The sequence below is a fragment of the Rattus norvegicus genome, chromosome 8 (assembly GCF_036323735.1).
Source record: "Rattus norvegicus strain BN/NHsdMcwi chromosome 8, GRCr8, whole genome shotgun sequence".
NCBI classification, from domain to species: Eukaryota; Metazoa; Chordata; class Mammalia; order Rodentia; family Muridae; genus Rattus; species Rattus norvegicus.
Window position 1 is genome coordinate 72,592,251 of NC_086026.1, and position 17,831 is coordinate 72,610,081.

Sequence of the window (17,831 nt, forward strand, 5' to 3'; positions counted from 1 at the left end):
TGCACTAATTTGTCCAGTGCCATCCTTACATAATCCTAATAAACACGGCTTCCATTCGCCTCCTTCTCTCTTTTTGATCCCCTTTTCTACTTATCATCTTCTTTATTTGAAACAGATTTTTAACAGATAATCTTGATCGTTACAACAATATCTTGCTTGCATTTTATTCAAATAATTCTTAAAAACAGCTTAAAAAGCCGTTTGGAATAACATCAAGCTTGCCATCAATCACAGGAAGAAATTCCGCTGGCGGTTGTATAAACATCAGATCAAGTCTGATGTCTTCAAGGATTTCAGAGTGAACCATAAAAAACTCCATTAACTTCTGACAAAGAATGCAAATTAATCACAACATGGGGTGAAATGAAATTAAAGGCTCTTTTCTAATCAATGACAAGGCACGATGAAATATATGTTACTATCTCTGCACCAGGGCTGCCGACGACGACGCTCGACGCTTGCCAAGCCCCGAATGCAAGGTGTGGGCACAGACCCACCCACCCTGGGCTCGGGCCGTCCGCCCCTCCCCCAGAGCGACTGCTTACAAGTCTCAGAGATTCACAGCGCACACTAATCATCCGAATCTCAGGTGCATCCAATTTGTTATTCACACTCGCCCATGCCAGTGGAGAGCCTGGCGCCGACAGATGCACCAGGAACCCTAAATGACAGTTTTGGCCTCCGGAAGTAGGATCACTACAGCAAAATCTAGTACAGCCTGCAGGTGAAATGTCTGGAGCTCCATATGGAGCAGGGGAAATTAACAACAAGATGGAAATCACTGCAGCAGCGGGGAGTCGGAATTTTTGAAAAAAAAAATGAAATTTAAAGATGAAGAAAGAGAAGTAATAAATTAATGGGGTGTGAAAACATTCAAAGCTTTACAATACCAGGGGCACTATTTGCTCAGACCCCCCCCCCCCTTTTAACTCGGGGTCATTTTGATGTAATTTATTAACCAAGATCAGGAATTGTAGGCAAAACAAGAACACTATTTTATATATTGAAAGTACTTTAAGCACATTTGTATCGGAGTTCTTCACTTCCTGAGGCATCCTGTCTACTGAGTCCCCTGGTGCCCCAGTGGGGCAGCCTCTGAAGTCTCCCTAAGGAATTCACTACTGTCCGAGTGCAGAGTCTCGTTGTAAAGTTTGAATGGAGGATGACAATGTTTAGTTGGCAATCATTTTCATTTCTCCCAAATTGTGGTGTCATTAAACAAACCATTGCCCACTGCCATGGGTTTTTAAGCCAACTGACTTAGGATCTACATGACCGACTGATTACACACTCAGGCCTTGTCTGAATCCTCAGATCTTTCCAAATTCCCATTAAAGCTGAATTGTTCAATGGAGTTAGCTTTGTAAGATGTGGCAAAAAGAAACTGACGTCTTCATCTCTTTACAGATATGCTCCACAAGCATCCAGAGTTTCAGGGCAGTGGGGCTGTGAGGGCTCTGAGGCCATCTGTACTGCTGTCACCACCACACACAGGACAGGAAAAGCAAAAGGGCTGGAGATAGACCAGCCTTGTCATCTCCATCAGCAAGGCCACAGGGCTCATTCTTTCCTGTATCCTCTGGTAGGGAAGCTGAATGTGAGGAGGGCTTGGTGACTGCCTGCGAGTTGGGGCAAGGGTATGAATAGCCACCAAACTGAGGTGACACAGCCAGTCACTGGGCTTAAATGCTTCCGAGTCCTAGACCCGGGTGCTCCTACTCCTCTTTGAGATGAGGTATGTGGCCTGAAAGGAGTGAGGCTAGAAACAACAGTTCTTTGTGATGGGATGTGAGGCCTGGGAGTAGTCACACAGAGTGCTCAGGAGATCTGAGCAGGAAAGGTATTGAGACTTCAAGTCACCATACCATATTTTTTTGTTTGTTTGAGACGGTTTCATGTATCCCAGGCTGGCCTCAAACTCACTTTATAGCCAATGATATCCCTGAATGTCTTAGCCTCCCGTCTCCACCTACTAGATGCTGGGGCAAGTCAGGCCAGAACACTACCAACTGGATTCTATCCCCATCACTGGTTTTCTTATAATAATGAACATTGTTATAATGGAGGCCCCAACCTTTCTTCTTAGAATCCACAGCATCCAAAGAAGGCTGTGCTACCCTAAGGCCTAAAGGAAACTCTGCGTGTGTTTCCAAACAGCAAACACCTGATCACACAAAACAATGACATTCACACAGAAGGGTGATCTCTAAGAAGCCCAGCCTCTTCACAAGGGTTGTCCCTGGCGACTGACTCTATTATGTCCACACCCCCTCCTCCTCTGCACCCTCACCCGGTATACACCCTGTCACCAGCTGAAGGAGGGATTGCTAAAGATGCTGTCAGCAGCACTGACGCTAGGCTGGGAAAGGAAGTCTACAAGCTGCTCCTTCCAGCTTCATGCTCTACTCTAGTGGGGTTGAAGGTTGCTAAGATGTAAATGCTGTTTCCAGCACAGGCCTTGCATTGAGGACCACACACACAGTCAGTATCCCTGCTTACTGGCTCTGCATAGTAAGGACCTTAAGGATCTGGCTACAGTTTCAACCTTTGAAATTTAAACAATATCTTACTTATTTTTATGGGGAGGCTGGTGTGTAGAGGTCAGAGGTCACTTGTGGGAGTCAGTCTCCTCCATTATGATGTCCTTTGGGTCCCAGGGACATACTGAGGCCATCATGCTTGCATGGCAAGTCATCCTGGGGCTCTCAATCTTTATCAATGGCCCGTAAGTGTTCTACTAAGGCTAGTTTAAGAGTTAGGTCATGAAGGGCCTTGTGTTCATTTCCACAGTTTTACAGGATTATATGCATTAGTCAAACACTGAATTGTTTAAAATTAGTGACAGACTTAAGAGGCTTAACAAGACAAATATTCAAATGACTATAAATCTTGACAATGTGATTTTAATCGGATAGACTACCTATAGAGCTGAGTGGCATGGCTGTATATGCCAGAATCTCACTATGTGCTAGTGTGTGTGCCGAGCAGACACAGTCTAGACTTTCCTTTCAAAGGACTATCTATGCTTAAGCAAAGACACTTCTCTTTGCTTCAAAGAAGAGTGGGGCTGACACTCCTGAACCTAAGTACTTGGAGGATTTCTCTTCCACATATTTGGTGACTTTTAACTGCTCAGGGAAAGGGCTTGGAAAGAGACATTTCAGTGAGTGAAGGCTCTTTAAGTGTCCACATGGGTGCTGGGAGGATATGCTAAGAACCGCTTCTGAAGATGGTTAGGGAGACGGCGCCCCTCCTATTATTCAATAACCATGTTTGTGATGCATCTGCATAATCTAACCATGCATAAATTAGTATGTGTAATACAACACTTATTTGCATAATAATAGCAAGTTAATAGATGCTTAAAGAGCAGAGACCAACACCACCTTTAAATCAGACGTGCCTGCAGGCACTTTGGCCTGTTCAGACCATGATGCCAGAACAACAGTGCACATCAACCAGAAGAGAGCCGTCAGCCGTCCATTTTTCACCCCTCTGGGCATTCTGCCTACTGCCCCTACAGCAGGGAGTCATTCTCCAGCCACAAGACAGCTTTAAATTTTAACCGCTAGCACACTTCCCTCTCTAGCAAAAACCATGAAGAATTTTATAAAAAATAAAGGATTTGGAATACTTGATAATGAACTATTTGTGAATAGGAAGTAACAAAATAAGAAAGGATTCAAAATCACAGGATAGGAAACCAGGAGCCCGTGCCCCTGGTGAGCAGTGACCCACATTAGTCACCTTCACCCTTGGCTTCAGCTTTTAACCGGAATAATTTTAATTGAATCCAAAATGCTCATAAAGGGTATGAAGAAAAGGGTGGGCGCCTCTGCCAACCTCCACATGAGCGCATGGAGCTGGGCATAGAGGCCCCTCCCTCAAATGTCATACAAAGAGGAACACAACGGTCCCAGTCAGTCTTTAACATGAGAAAAAAGTCTAGAGCTAAAATAAATAAATAAATAAAAAGCCAGTGGAGACTTCTAATGACTCCTTTAAGAAACTACTTTTCATTTTAACAGGACAGATTTATTTATATGTGGCTCAAATGTTCACAATCGCTTCCTGTACCTTCATACATAGGAATGAATGTCACAGTGGCAAATGGCAGTAATGAACAATCTTACCTGAGGATATGGAAACCTCCCAAGAGCAAGCTGGGAAAGAAAATAATATTTGTCTAGTTATAGATTTGCATGCAGGGCAGATCTCCTTAAGACAGACAAGGACTACATTTCAGAATTGCATCTCGCATGTAAAAAGCATCCACACCTCTATCGTATGAAGTAAATTATTGCTGTAATTACATTATAAACTGTATTTAGAATGGACATTTTAGTAGATAATATTTTATCTCTGATAAAAACATTTTCATTTAGTAAACTAAATATTGTCCCACATACTTTCTCTTCGGTGTATTCTCAAATCTGGGGAATTCTTCACATGTATGTGTGTGATGGTTTCCCTGGGACTGAGCTGTACAAATCTGTGGGCCTTTTCTCTTGAATATGGGAACATCTAGTTGTTTCTGGAGCACAGCTCTATGGTTTTGAGTGGGCTGTATTATGAAATCGAAACCTGGGTTCCCATTTTCACCCACTTACCTTTTTATGCTTCCCTGTCAGTTAGGAGCCCAACCACCGGTATAAAACTGGCCACGGATGATTGTGAGGATGGGATTGGCCAGGGAAGGCTGCCAGGATGGATGGGAGAGTGAACCCTCTATGCCTATTTTGATTTGTATATTACCCTTGTTTCTGGGCCAGTGACTTGTTTCCTGGCATGTTACAACTAAGCAACTGGAACAAGAAAAGGGTTGATACAATGTAGTAAGATCGGACTCCTCCCATCCCCATTATCTCTCTTTCAACAGTGTCTCTGCATAGTCTGCTGTCCAGGCTGGCCTCAAACTCACACACCCGCCTGCCTCTGCCTCCTGAGTGCTGGGAATAAGCGCCTGAACCAACCAGCTTGGTTTATATCAACCTATTTAAAGGAAGCAATCATGAAAATGTTCAGCTTCCTGGTCTGGCCCACCCTCCACCTGAGCCCCTCCACATGTATCTGCGCAGGAGAAGCATACACAGCACCCGGGAAGCCAGAGTGCATCCGAGCACATGGGCCTGCAGGGCAGATACAAACCCTCAAGGAATTCTCACAGTTAGTCAAGAGAAATCTAGGGACTGTCCCCAAAACTTGCTTCTCAGTCCAGTGTTCTCAGCACACTGGCACTGTCTTCCGAGAGCCTGACAGCTGCAGACTTGTTTCAAAGACACTAACACTTCTCAAACACTTCAAAATGGTGTTTAAAATCATTTCATGCAACAAAAGAACACTTCTTTCACTTTATGAGAACTAATCACAGCTTGCATTTAAGATGATATCTCTTAGCTTGATGATCATGTGACTTCTGGGTAGCCTGATGCCTGAGTGCCCCATGTATATTCAACCCTGAATACCTACAAAGATTACTAAAGGATAGACTGAGGTGTTGAGGTTTCAAAGCTCCAAGGGCAGTTTGAACAGCAATGTAATAACAATTAACCATATGAGTTTGTACAGTGGCCCTCTGAGAGGGTGAACACTCACTTGGATGTGTGTGTGTGCCGAGTGCACCTCTATGTGTTCTAACACATAGATATTCTATATCTAGTTAAGTGCCACGCTGTATTCATATCTCATGTACATTAATAAGTATATGGATTTTCAAGATATAAACTGAAGCTATCGTTGTTTCACTTGATGGATTTCCTCAATCTTTCCACTTCAAATAAGAGAACATGTCGAACGAGGCAGAGGAGGGAGGATGGAGGTTTACCTGCGCCCACAGTGTCTCAGATGATTTCCTGCTTCGGCAGGGTCCCTGCACTGGCAGGGGCTCGTCTGCCGGCTGCCGTCTAAATGCTGCTATGCTGCCCCCACCCTGCTCTCGTATAACACAAGCCGTGGCTTGTCTTAGATTTGAAAACTACAGGGTGTTACTATACTTCTGTGAGTGTGCAGACTGACTCACGAGTCTGTGGTCTGTTCTGGTAGGGGTACCAATCTGTAATAACCTGAGAGGCAGTGAGGAGTGACCAAAAGCTGTACCCATTATCACATTGATCTGTATGAATTTCATCTGGGGTAAAGATACAGTATAAGATGGATTTCTCATCTAAAATGGCTAAGAGCCTAATGACTGTTAGAACACACCGAAAACACAGTGGCTTAATCTCTTACAGGGAAATGCCACTATTCACGGACAGACATGTTGAACACATCAATAGGACTGAGGAAGACTTCTGCCTACATGACTGACTGGCAGAGGCAACCTGCCTACCATACACATTATCAAGATCTACGTGACCCAGTAGATGCCGACACTCCTGGTTCTTGTAGCAAAAGAATTAAGGAACAAGACAGGTCTGGTGGTGTATATCTGTAATCGCAGCACTTTAGAAAGTTATGGCGATAGGATACTGACTTCAACAGTAGCCTCGGCTCTTTCCAAAACACAACAAACACAGAGAAATAAAATACATGGAACGCGTAATGAACAAGAGCAGAATCACGTGAGAGTTGACTCCCTCTCCTCTGAGCACAGGCCCTGACTGGCCAGCCATCAGTGACCTGCAGTATGGGTGCACACACCTGGCCAGCCATCAGTGATCTGCAGTATGGGTGCACACACCTGGCCCCTCTGTCCTAACTGGGACAGGGATGCCAGGATGGCTCATGTCACTCATTTAAGACACTTCTGTGCAGGAGGACAGAGAGAAGACTTGGTGTGGGCAGTCTGGTGGTGGCCCCTTTGCCCCATCTGCTAGGATCAGGCAGCAGTGGCTTATCTGGGCAAAGCAGCATGCCTGGGTTTAACTTTGCTTCATGTTTTCCTGACCTCTACCATTGGGACCTCAGTCCTGCTGGCATTTTGCAGGTGTGACCTCTTTGGATTTACATGGCAGAGAAGGCTCCTTTGCCATTGACAGGTAGGTACCACTGCCGTGGTAGCAGGATTGTCACTTCCTCTCATCACCAATGGGTTGCTGTGGCCAGCTTTACACTAGTGAGCTCAGGCAGGTGTGCCCGCTGCACTACGACAGTTGTTTGAAGGCCCCTCTAGGGGACTCTGCCTTCACGTGTGTCCTTTTCTTTCAGTCTAATGTAGCTCCAGTTGACTGGGGAGTAGCTACTGACTCCCCAATACTTGTCTTATGACAAAGTGGGTGGAATCACGAGGGTAGGCCCTGAACCCCTTTGTCAAGCTTTCAGTTGGAAGTAGAAATGGCATCCTGAGCACACATGGCTGCATGAACTTCTTCACAGAAGTCAAAATAAACACTGAGCCCTTATAGGAGGGAGCACATATGTGTGGGCCTTTCAGACGGCTGGGCCTGCACTGCTTGCTGGCTGCTCTTACCCTACTGGCCTATTAATCAACATGCATTTCCCCAGTTTTTATTGTCAAGGTATTATAAATTAGGAAACTTACAAAAGAGAGTGTGTAATCTTCTCTGAAATGGCCTGCAGATATGTCACTGTACTAAATGTGTTTCAGATTTAATGAAGCTTTAATGTCCTTTTTAATTTTGCCTGTTTCTGTATCACCAGGGGTCGGGCAAGGCAATCAGCACTCAAGAGGGTGGTTTGGTTTAAAACTAGGAAAAAACTCATTTGCTTATGAGTTGCACTGTATTTTCTTAATTAAATTTACTGAGTAAAATGGTTTAAGTTCAGCCAACCAATGACCTTTGTGTGTAGATTTAGATTTATAAATAGGTTAACAGTTAAAGTAAGGGGGAGGAAAAGAAGGATCACAACAAAGCAAACAGATTAGGGCTTGGCCAACAGGGATCCCACTCGCTGTCATCTTCACAAGGGAAGCATTTAAATATAGGCAGCTTAAGTCCAGTGTTTAAAAAGGTGCACTAAAAAGATGAAGACATGCCGGCAATCCATCAACAGACTCTCTTACCCTTCACTCCCAGGAGGAGACGGGGGACTTTGTGCAGGACCTGGAACAGGTCTACTGTTCATGGCTGGGGCGGGGGCGGGCAGAGGGCAGGGAAAGCATTCTATTTAATGTTAAATAAACAAGTGAATTTTTAATTCCAAACACTAAACAGTCAACAAACTGGTCAACAGAGGTTGTGGGACACTTTTTGTGTAAATGAAAGAAAAAGGAGGCTGTGGACCTGGCCACACTGGGAATACATTGAAATAACAGGGACCACTAACATTTCACTGTGAGACTAGAAATGTTCCTCAGAGGCATTTATTGATCTTTGATTTGACCAACCATAACCTACAAATTGTTCTTGAGGTAGCAGCACTGGAGTATGTTGGATTATATACTGTAAATAATAAATATATTTGGGCATCTGTATGTATAACACACATACACACACACTCATACACACACACACAAGTGGGGGGGAAGGAGAGAGAGAGAGAGAACTAGAACAATTGTCAAATACATAATAGAAACCCTTTGTATTTTAACAGAAAGTTAGGGTAAAAATATTTACAAAGTAGCAACAAGACAGGGAAATTACCCTCACAGAACTGTAAAGAGAGAAGAGGCAAGGCAGCAGCGGAGGGCAGACTCTGACCAAGTTACCTACTCAGGTCATAGTGATGCAATGGGACGAGTTTTAAGTTTACACTTGCACTAAAAGGCACTCAGTTTAAAAAAAAAAACACCTTAATTTAGACCTATCCTATGTTTCTCGGCATAACTGCAAATTGAAAATAAGCATTTTCAATATAGCTGAAGGGAGACTTTATAGTCCAAAATGTTCTAAAATTTGTTCTTAATTACCTTGTGTGCACTTTACACTTTAAACTTCCATCTAAGGAGTTTGCACTTAAACTGTGTGCTGCAGTTAAGCTTCCTTTTCATAGAAACTCGACAGTAACTTGGTACATTCAGACACAGTGACTTCAAAACACAAAATAGACTTAACTACTGAATGACATAAAATTCCCTAGGTGAGTTTTCATCCCAAGATCAATTTGCTCAGGCCTAAAGATCGAGCTTAAATCACCTCAAACTACGCTGGAGAAGATCCACAATAAATATTAAACACTGTAAAATCTACCTACGGTTTGACATTTCTTCCCATGGATCAATTTCACTGTCCGCTTATGGAATGGTTTCAAGACAATCCAAAGGATATAACAGCAATTTGCCAGTGTTAAAGAGCTTCAGAGGTTAAACTAACAACAAAGAACGCAGAAACACACAGCGTCTTGAAGTAGGGTTTCAATTAAATGTGGAGGATTTAGCAATGCAGGACCAAAAAAAAAAAAAAAAAAAAAAAGAGTTACAAATTAATTTAATCTTCTGCCTATAGTTTGCAGCTGCACTCCAAAGTGTCTAGGGCTTAAGAACAAAGCCTTGCAAGGCCTTGGAGTGAGAGAAGCTTCAATTTTTAATGTATAACGCCATTAGCTGCTAACTTGTGGAATCTGCGACCCCTGTGGAGGGGCATAAGTGCGAGTAACAGAGACTGATGAAATGACATATCTGTTCGTGTCTAGAACCACGAGGAAGAGGGTTATTACTAACACCATCAGGCCCACCGAAATCTGCCCTAATAACCTTTGGGACCCTCCACGTCCTCAGTTCTCGCTATATCAAATATATTGAAATCAAAACCTAATTCACTTTAATTAAAGACAATTAGTTTGTTTTACTATTATTGTTTAACTCATATGATGTGATAATGCATTGGAAATTAAAGATGGGATAATAAATGTAATGAAGGTGTCACACTCCATACCTCCTCTAAGCCTGGAGAGATTTGCTTCTCACTAATGTCTATTTCAGGAAGGCTCAGGAGCAGACCATTAGAAGCCGCACGGAGGCGTCTCATCTGCAGAGAATATGGTAGAGCCAAGACTGTCTCTTTCCTTAGTCAATTTAGACTTATCTTGACATAATGCTTTCCTACAAACTCCAAGGATTTCTTTAACACAAACAGAATTATTGCCCAATGGAGGCACCAGAAGCTTAATTAATTTGCCCAAGGTCATACTGTAAGTTGGTGGCAAAGCTTGTTAAATTATTAGAACGCTGGGCTCTACAGATGTTTTGGCAATGGCAGGGAACCCTGTCTGTGAAGGCCCCTGGGGACTTCCGGTGCACTGGGTGAACCTCAGCAAATAACTCATTATGCCTGCACGAGGAGCGCCAAGTGCCCCTGAGAGCTGGGAAATAACGTTTTTCTTCTCTTTGTGTAGAAAGAGCCTAACTGGGAGGTTCCTGCCAGGCTTGCTCCTTAACATGTGCCAACATTTCTTAAGGAAATCCTCATGTTCGCCAGACTCCGCAGATCGTGAGTAGATTTATTGTAACTTAAGGAGCCCAAGCACAGTAGCACAAAAGGATAAATCAAGCACTTCTCCATCACTCAGAAGGTCTTGCATTCTACCCCAGATTACCAGTAATCATGGAGGAAAGACAGCATTACAAATAAATGATTCTAATACAGCATTGCTGTTTTTCTAATTAGAAATGGGCTTATTACAGTGGACGCTTAAATGGGGAGAGGGCAACAGTAATTCACGAACACAATATCCTAATGCTGGTCCTTTAATTGCTTTATTTGTTTCACTGTTAGAAATGATTGCTTGCTGTGGCCCAACCATGAATGCTCAAAAGCATGATACATTGAGGTCTCAACCTGGGCAAACTGTACCTAAACTTACACTTTATTGCAGCTTAGTTCACAATCTTCACCTAATATAGGGTTATCTCCCAGTGCAGCAAGAGGATAAATCATCCTGGAATATTACTCCGGCAAAGTTTAGCTGTGAGTGCAGCATATGGGCTTTCGAGCCACTGAAGCAAAAGCCCATAAAATACACTAATTACTGGAAGTTATGGTCACTGAGTGATTGATAGTGCTCTGTGAGGCAACTTCCTCATTTTCAACTCTTCTGACGGGCTCATCCGCCACATAGCAATTACTAATTCATGACCCACCCTCAGGCACCAGTACCTTTCTCCTAATTCTTCCGCTAGCAAACTACTGCCAGGGCTGGACAGTGTCTTTTCTTCATCCTGAAGGGCCAGTGAGGATGGTAAGAAGTAGATTCCATGCTGAAGACAATTGTTTTGAATATTTAAAGGTTTCTTAGTGTTCTTAACCCTGCTGACCTGGAATCCATGTCACCTTTTCCTCCCATAATGCTAATTTACTTGCATCCTTTTTTGTATATAAATGTGTGTGCGAGTGTGCATGTGCATGTGTGTGTGTGTATGCACACATGTGAGCATGTACATTTATCTGTCTATCTGAATACATTAAGCCAAGACCTGGCTGAACAACTTTTGGACTGAATACTGTGTTTAAAGGTAATAAATTAATTTCAACTAGGCCACAGTAAATATGAGGCTGCTAATTGTTAAACTTAATAAAAAAAAAAAAGAAGAAAAAAAAGCCTATGTAAAAGCCCACTTTTGTGGCCTTGTAGACATTCTAATTGTTCTATGTTGATTTTCATCAGTGGCTCCGCTCACGAAATGCTAATTAAAATATCTGGCATATAACGAAATCTCTAAAAGTCACTTACAAACAACTGCAAAAAGGTCTCCTTTGATGGCAGTCCGTGCATTAGAGGAGACTTGGTGTGAGATTTTGAATTAGAAAGATGTAGAGTTAGAATGGATAAAAGCAACCACTTTATGTTTGTAATAGACAAAGCATTGTTCTTCAAATGACTGCAAAGCCCTAACTGCAGTAGCAAGGGTGGTTCCTATGTGGAACCTTAGCTGGTGTGACAGATGACAAATGGAATCTGCCTGCCTTTCAGGACACAGCTCCCACATATTCCCTTGTTCTTCCTTCTCTTTGGGGAGTCTGTTCCGGAAGACTCTGGCCACAACTGTGCAAGCAAATCCATACTCCTTGTTTTATCACAGCCTACCTAGTAAGGGCCAGAATCCAACATCTCCCTGTATCTCTAATACCTGGTGGATTTTATTTAGCCCTGTGTACAACACTAAGCCAAGAGCTTTTTATGTTCTTCACGACACCAGAAAACAACGGGCACTAGACAGGTCTAGGCTGGCATGGCTTGGTTGCTTAGCTAACATGCCAAATGGCCAAACGACATGCTCTTCAGCATCAGGGGCTGCTGTCTTAGTAGACAGAGTCTCTAATCTAACACATCTCTACCTAGAAGGACCAGTGGCTACCACTCACACACATGTAAGCATTATAATTAATTCAGATGGATTATTTCTAATTAAAGACTTAAAAATGGAAATCTATCTCACGTGCTTAATGCTAACCACTGGTAGCCTTGAAAGAATTAAAAAATGACATCCCTTTAAGGTGGGTGTCTCTTTAATGCTGACCTGTCCTCTGACAACAGGTGGCTTCAACCATGCCACATTTCTTAGAGGACAACTTCCATGGGCTCCCAACTCTAAACTGTTTTCTGTAGTCATGCAGCTGAGGATACTTGAGAAAACAACAGGGCTGCCATTTAGTCTGCTGAGCTCTATTTCTATCCTAGTTCAAGGTCAGGGAGTCAAAATGGGATGATATTCTACCACTCTTGGCTTGGTATGTGCTGCTGCTCTAGCTGGACAGTGTCTGCTGTATCCACCCCGCTCATCAATACGCAGAGTGACAACATTTCTTCCAGAGGTCTGTAGCACACTGTTTCCAAGATGGACTTCACCCCATCCCTAACCATGACACTTCTACAGACTGACCTTGGTGCTTCCTCATCAGGAGCCTATGTCTTTTCAGCAACACATGACAGAATCCATTCTGTCCCATTTCTGAGGTTGGAACTTAACAATCCTACAACTTTTACCAGCTTACAACACTAGGTACAAGGAGGTTAGCCATGAGGAAGCAGAGGAGGCAAGTGCCTGTGAGGCAAGAATACCTGAACAGCTATGCCCCGCCTCCCTGCTCTCCAATCAGACGCCACACAGGCTGGTGAAGCAGTGTGGATTCCCCATTCTTAAGTACTCGAGAACAAGTTCCAGAGGCCCTTCATGCTGAAAGGGATGACTGAACCCTGCTAGGACTCCTGACTCACAGGACCCCAAGGAAATGAATGTTTGTTATTTTAAGAACTCATCTACAGTGGCTTATTAATCAGCAAAGGATAAAAGCAAGCTTCTCCCAGGCTTTGAGGGCAGCCTTCCCTTTCATCAGCACAGCTTCCGGCCAGGTGCTCCTAGAGCAGGGTCTGTGCCAACACAACACCGGACAGATGACCACACTGAACTCTTACCCACACACTTCCTATTACCTCAGATGTATCAACGAGCAGATTAATTTGTGAATAAAATGAATTAGCCTTTGGTTTCTGGGAAAGAACAGGAACCTTGCAAAGTGTTGTGAGACAGACCCACCGTGGGGCACTGTCCAGTAGAGCTGAGAATCAGCTTTGCTTAGGAGCACAGCCAGCTCAACCGGGCCTTTATGTAATGTCCCGCTCACTGTCCCTCCTTAACAAAAGCAGTGTACCTCATCTGAGAGACAGGAACTGGCTGCTCTACGCAGCCTGGAACAGCCATTGAACCATCTGGAAAGGTCCTTCAATTTCTCTGGATCTCAGCTTCCTCACAGCATGGGAGCTTTGATACTTACAAAGTAGAGCTGCCTTTGAGAGCACCCATCACTAATTTCTCATCATTTCCCATCACTCCAGGCAGAAGCTTATGTAGGGTGACAAGTACGAAATGCTTACTAAGAGCTGTGTGCTACCCTTCTGGTTAGAATGTCATTGAGCAGAGGAGTATCAACAGTTCTAATGGGGAAAGAGCACCAGAGTTCATATTGGAAAGTCTCAATTCTGGCTGCATGGCTATACGTGGCACTGGTGGGCACATCCCACCTCTAGAGTGGCTTTCTTAGGGCTAAGGGGCATGAGCCACCAAGTTCTGCAATCTTCCTTCTTTAGTTAAAAAACAACAACATTCTAGTTTCTAAGGAAAGGATAAGGATGTAAAAGGACTTCCTAAGTAGGTGTGGTGGACACGTCACTGTCACATTCAAGTTCAGAGCTGAAGTATGTAAGGCAGTCTGCAGGATTGAGGGCAGCATTTCAAAGCTGTTCCCAGGTCACTGGATAGAGGAGGGAGAGGATTCTAGCAGTAGATCTTGCCACTGGGTGTCTCTAAGTTGAGCCACAGCAGTTGCCTGAGTTGTCAGTCTTGTGGGACACATCCTTTCCTCATGCCCTTTCAGATCTCTACTCAGGAGGTAACACCATGCCACTAGCTCCTCACATCATCAGGACTTCTGTCTGAGAAGTTACAACTGCCAAGCACCCTTCTTCAAACCGTCGGCTCCATGGAGGCAGGATTTTGCAATTTTGCTCACAACAGGCACCAGTGATGGTCACAGAGCCTGCCATGTGCTAGCTAAGAGACAAAATGCACAAAAATAACTGTATTTGATCTACACTCACACTGGTCTCTTTTATGAAGAATTTCTTCTGGGACAAGCGGCCATTCTACTCCCTTAAATGTCCTTAGGGACGTTTTCATCGCCAAGTGGAAAGATAATTGGGCTTTATCTATTAGAAAACTAGATTTATCTGGGCCTGCTGGGTCGCACCTTTACTCTCAGCTCTCCAGAGGCAGAGACAGGTGGATCTCTCTAAGTCTGGAGGCTAGCCTGGTCTACAGAGTGAATCCCAGGACAGCTGGGACTAAACAGAGAAAAACAAACAAACAAACAAAATAAAAAACAAAAAAACCCCATAAACAACAAACAAACATACAAACAAAAATGCAGAAAAGTATATTAAACAATGCTATGAAACTTTTTTAGATTTATTTTGGTTTTGCTTTTAGCTTTGGAAGATTTGCCTCAATGGATGTAAATCAACAGCTTGCTTCTTCTCCACCAATAATCCCTCAAACATCCGCACTGAGGTGTCAGATGCCAGTACTATCTTATTTCTTTATTTTTTATGTCAAGCTTGTTGATTCTGGTGTCTGTGTCTACAGGCTAGGTGACATGGGTGTGTATTGTTGGGGAAAAATACTTCGATTAGTCTAAAATACATCAAAACAATAAAATGTTTACTTGGAATTGCAAGCACCTGCCCTGTCCTGCTTTGTTAGTCCCAGGGCTGCTGAATACACAGCACAAAGCCAGCCCAACAGTGCTGTTTTCAGGGAAAGCACTAGCTCTGCCTGCCAGTTCCACATTCATGAAGTTGCCGATGACCTTGGAACACGAACATTTAGGCTGAGACAGCTGGACCCCTCAGGACCTTGCAAAGGACTAGACTCCATCACCTGCTAAAGTCACTTCAACAGTTTTTCCCCCACTCCAGCAAGTTATAAAAACCATTAGATCAAAAAGTCACAGGGTAGGAAAGTTTCTAGTTATGACATAATTATAGAAAGATGAGCAGGAGTGAGGGGTGGGTGGCAGAAACAGTCCCATGTTCTTTTCCTCCACAAGAGCCAAGGGAAGGGTGAGAGGTCCAAAGGAAGGCTCCAGAGCCACACCCTTGCAACCTGCCCATGCTCTGAGATGTGTGTGCTCTCATAAACAGGGATGCCATCCCACAGCTGCAAGGGCAAACCAAGCTCACTGTGGAAGAAGGTTCAGCCTCTGCTTGAATTTTTAAAAAGGAGGAAGTAAGTCAGGCCGCACTGAGTGTGTAGGGTTAAGGGTTGTGAGGAAACAGAGGCAGGAGGACTGTTGCAAATTTGAAGAGCATGCTTTACAGAGCAAGTTCCAGGCTAGCCAGAGATAAATATAAAGATCCTGTCTCAAAAAACAAAAGGACAATAAATTTAAAAAGGAGGAACTATGGGAAGCTGAGTGAACTGTACCTAACGCCAAGCTTTTCATGATCTAGGAAAGTGGGTAGCAGCTGCTCCAGGGCACCAAGGCTACCTGCCACTCCTCAGACCAGGCTCCCAGGCTCTCGGGAAGCAAAGCCTCAGCTCCCCCAGCGTGGGTTTGTTTTGTGGTTTGGCAGGAGGTGGAGTCAATTCTGGGTAATGTTCCGTAGTTTGAGTTACCCGCTAAGAACATGGCACACATGGGATGCTAGTCTAAAGAGCTTGTCTTTGCCTCCGGCCTCCTCTTTCTTCTCCAGTTTTGATGTCAAGACTGAGGTAGCCCAATCAGGTGATGCCCCTGCCTCCTGCTCCCTCATGATGGGATAATCGGTGTATGCCACGTTACCTGGCTGAGCAGCTTACCTTTCTCCTCCACTACTCCCCTTCAAGGGTTTTTCTGTGTAGCCCTGGCTATCCTGGAACTTGCTCTGTAGACCAGGCTGGCCTCAAACGCAGAGATCCACCTGCCTCTGCCTCCTGAGTGCTGGGATTAAATAAAGGAATATGTCACCACGCCACCTGCAGCTTACTTCTTATTTATTTATCTTATCTTATTTATTTTTCTTATGTGCATTGGTGTGAGGATGTTAGGTCCCTTAGAAGTTACGGACAATTGCAAGCTGCTATGTTGGTGCTGGGAATTGAACCTGGGTCTTTTGGAAGAGCAGACAGTGCTTTTAGCCACTGAGCCAACTCTCCAGTCCTGCAGCTTACTTCTTCTTCTTCTTCTTTTTTTTTTCCTTTTCTTTTTTTTCCGGAGCTGGGGACTGAACCCAGGGCCTTGTGCTTGCTAGGCAAGCACTCTACCACTGAGCTAAATCCCCAACCCCCTGCAGCTTACTTCTTAAAGTGACTTTATGTGGTTATTAATGTTAAATGTTTTAAAAATAGTCCCGACTACTATGCTCTAGTCTTGCTTCAAGAATGTGTTTACTCATTACCTTAACAGGTGTAGCAAGGGAAGTGACTGTATTCTCAGAAATGTGTCTGACAGTTTTGCTCTGGCTGTCCTGGAACTCACTATGTAGACTAGGCTAGCCTTGAACTCACAGATATTTGCCGCCTTCTACGTCCTGAGTGCCAGGATCAAAAGCATGTGCCACCACATCTGAACTCTTGCAAAAACCAAAACCAAAACCAAAACGTATTTATTATAAAAATTCAAATTATGAGGACAAAAATATTACTACATGCCACTTAGAAAAGAGATTAGTGGTTTTCTTTCTAGGAGAAAGACACTTGCAAACATATATGGCTCTCTTACATTGCAATGTCTTAGTTAAAACTTGTTCTCTGAGGAATTCTGTTTTGTTTTGCATGGCACACTTGTTCACCTGGTTTTCTCATTTCCCTTCCTCCCTGTCTGTTTTGCTTCTGTCTCTGGAACATAGTAGGCCCTCATTCTTGTTTCCTCAGGTTTTTTTCACTGCACAGGCCCTCACGTGCTTGTTCTCATCAGTCTCTTCAGGCCTCTTTCTCACACATCTCATTAAGAGTAAGGCATGGCTCTTAATGTTAGCAACTCAAGATGCAGAGGCCACAAGTTCAAGGCTAGCCTGGTCTACTTAAGGAGCACTAGTCAATTTATGCAACACAATAAGAACAGCTCTTGTGTGGGACATGTGGAGTGGCTAAGGGCTTCCTGTGAACTCCATCTGGTTGGGCAGCTGTTGGTAAACAATCAACCTCTGGGCCCATTAGACTTCCTGGCCAGACCTCCCTGGAGAAAGTCCCTGCCAATCTTTTGTCTGTGGTCTTGGCCACTGGTGATCCAGCAACAATGCAGGGGTATGCAGCATTTAGAGCCTCTTCTTGGTTACAGGGACCAGGTTTTTATGGCCCCAGATGCCTTCTATTGTCCCAGAACCTCTACTCAGTCTCATATTGGGCCTGAGGAGAAAGTCACTGGTTTGCCTCATACGCTGAGCTGGGGAGATGGTCTGTGGCTAACAGTCTCACTGCTTCTCAAACAGACTCTGAGGGCTGTGGGGCTGTGCACTCT

At 44.0% G+C, this 17,831-nt stretch overlaps 1 protein-coding gene across 10 annotated transcripts in view; it reads right to left on the minus strand.

Annotated features, from left to right (window-relative positions):
* Positions 1 to 17,831, minus strand: part of Map2k5 (mitogen activated protein kinase kinase 5) — a 227,780-nt gene that overhangs the window by 71,635 nt on the left and 138,314 nt on the right. For 8 of the 10 annotated variants that reach the window (XM_017595501.3, XM_006243229.5, NM_001033987.1 and 5 more), the window contains one exon: positions 4,134 to 4,163. The exons of the other annotated variants lie outside the window; for them this stretch is intronic. In XM_017595501.3, the coding sequence (XP_017450990.1) occupies positions 4,134 to 4,163 (30 nt within the window). The remainder of the gene's footprint in view (positions 1 to 4,133; positions 4,164 to 17,831) is intronic. 10 annotated transcript variants of the gene reach the window in all.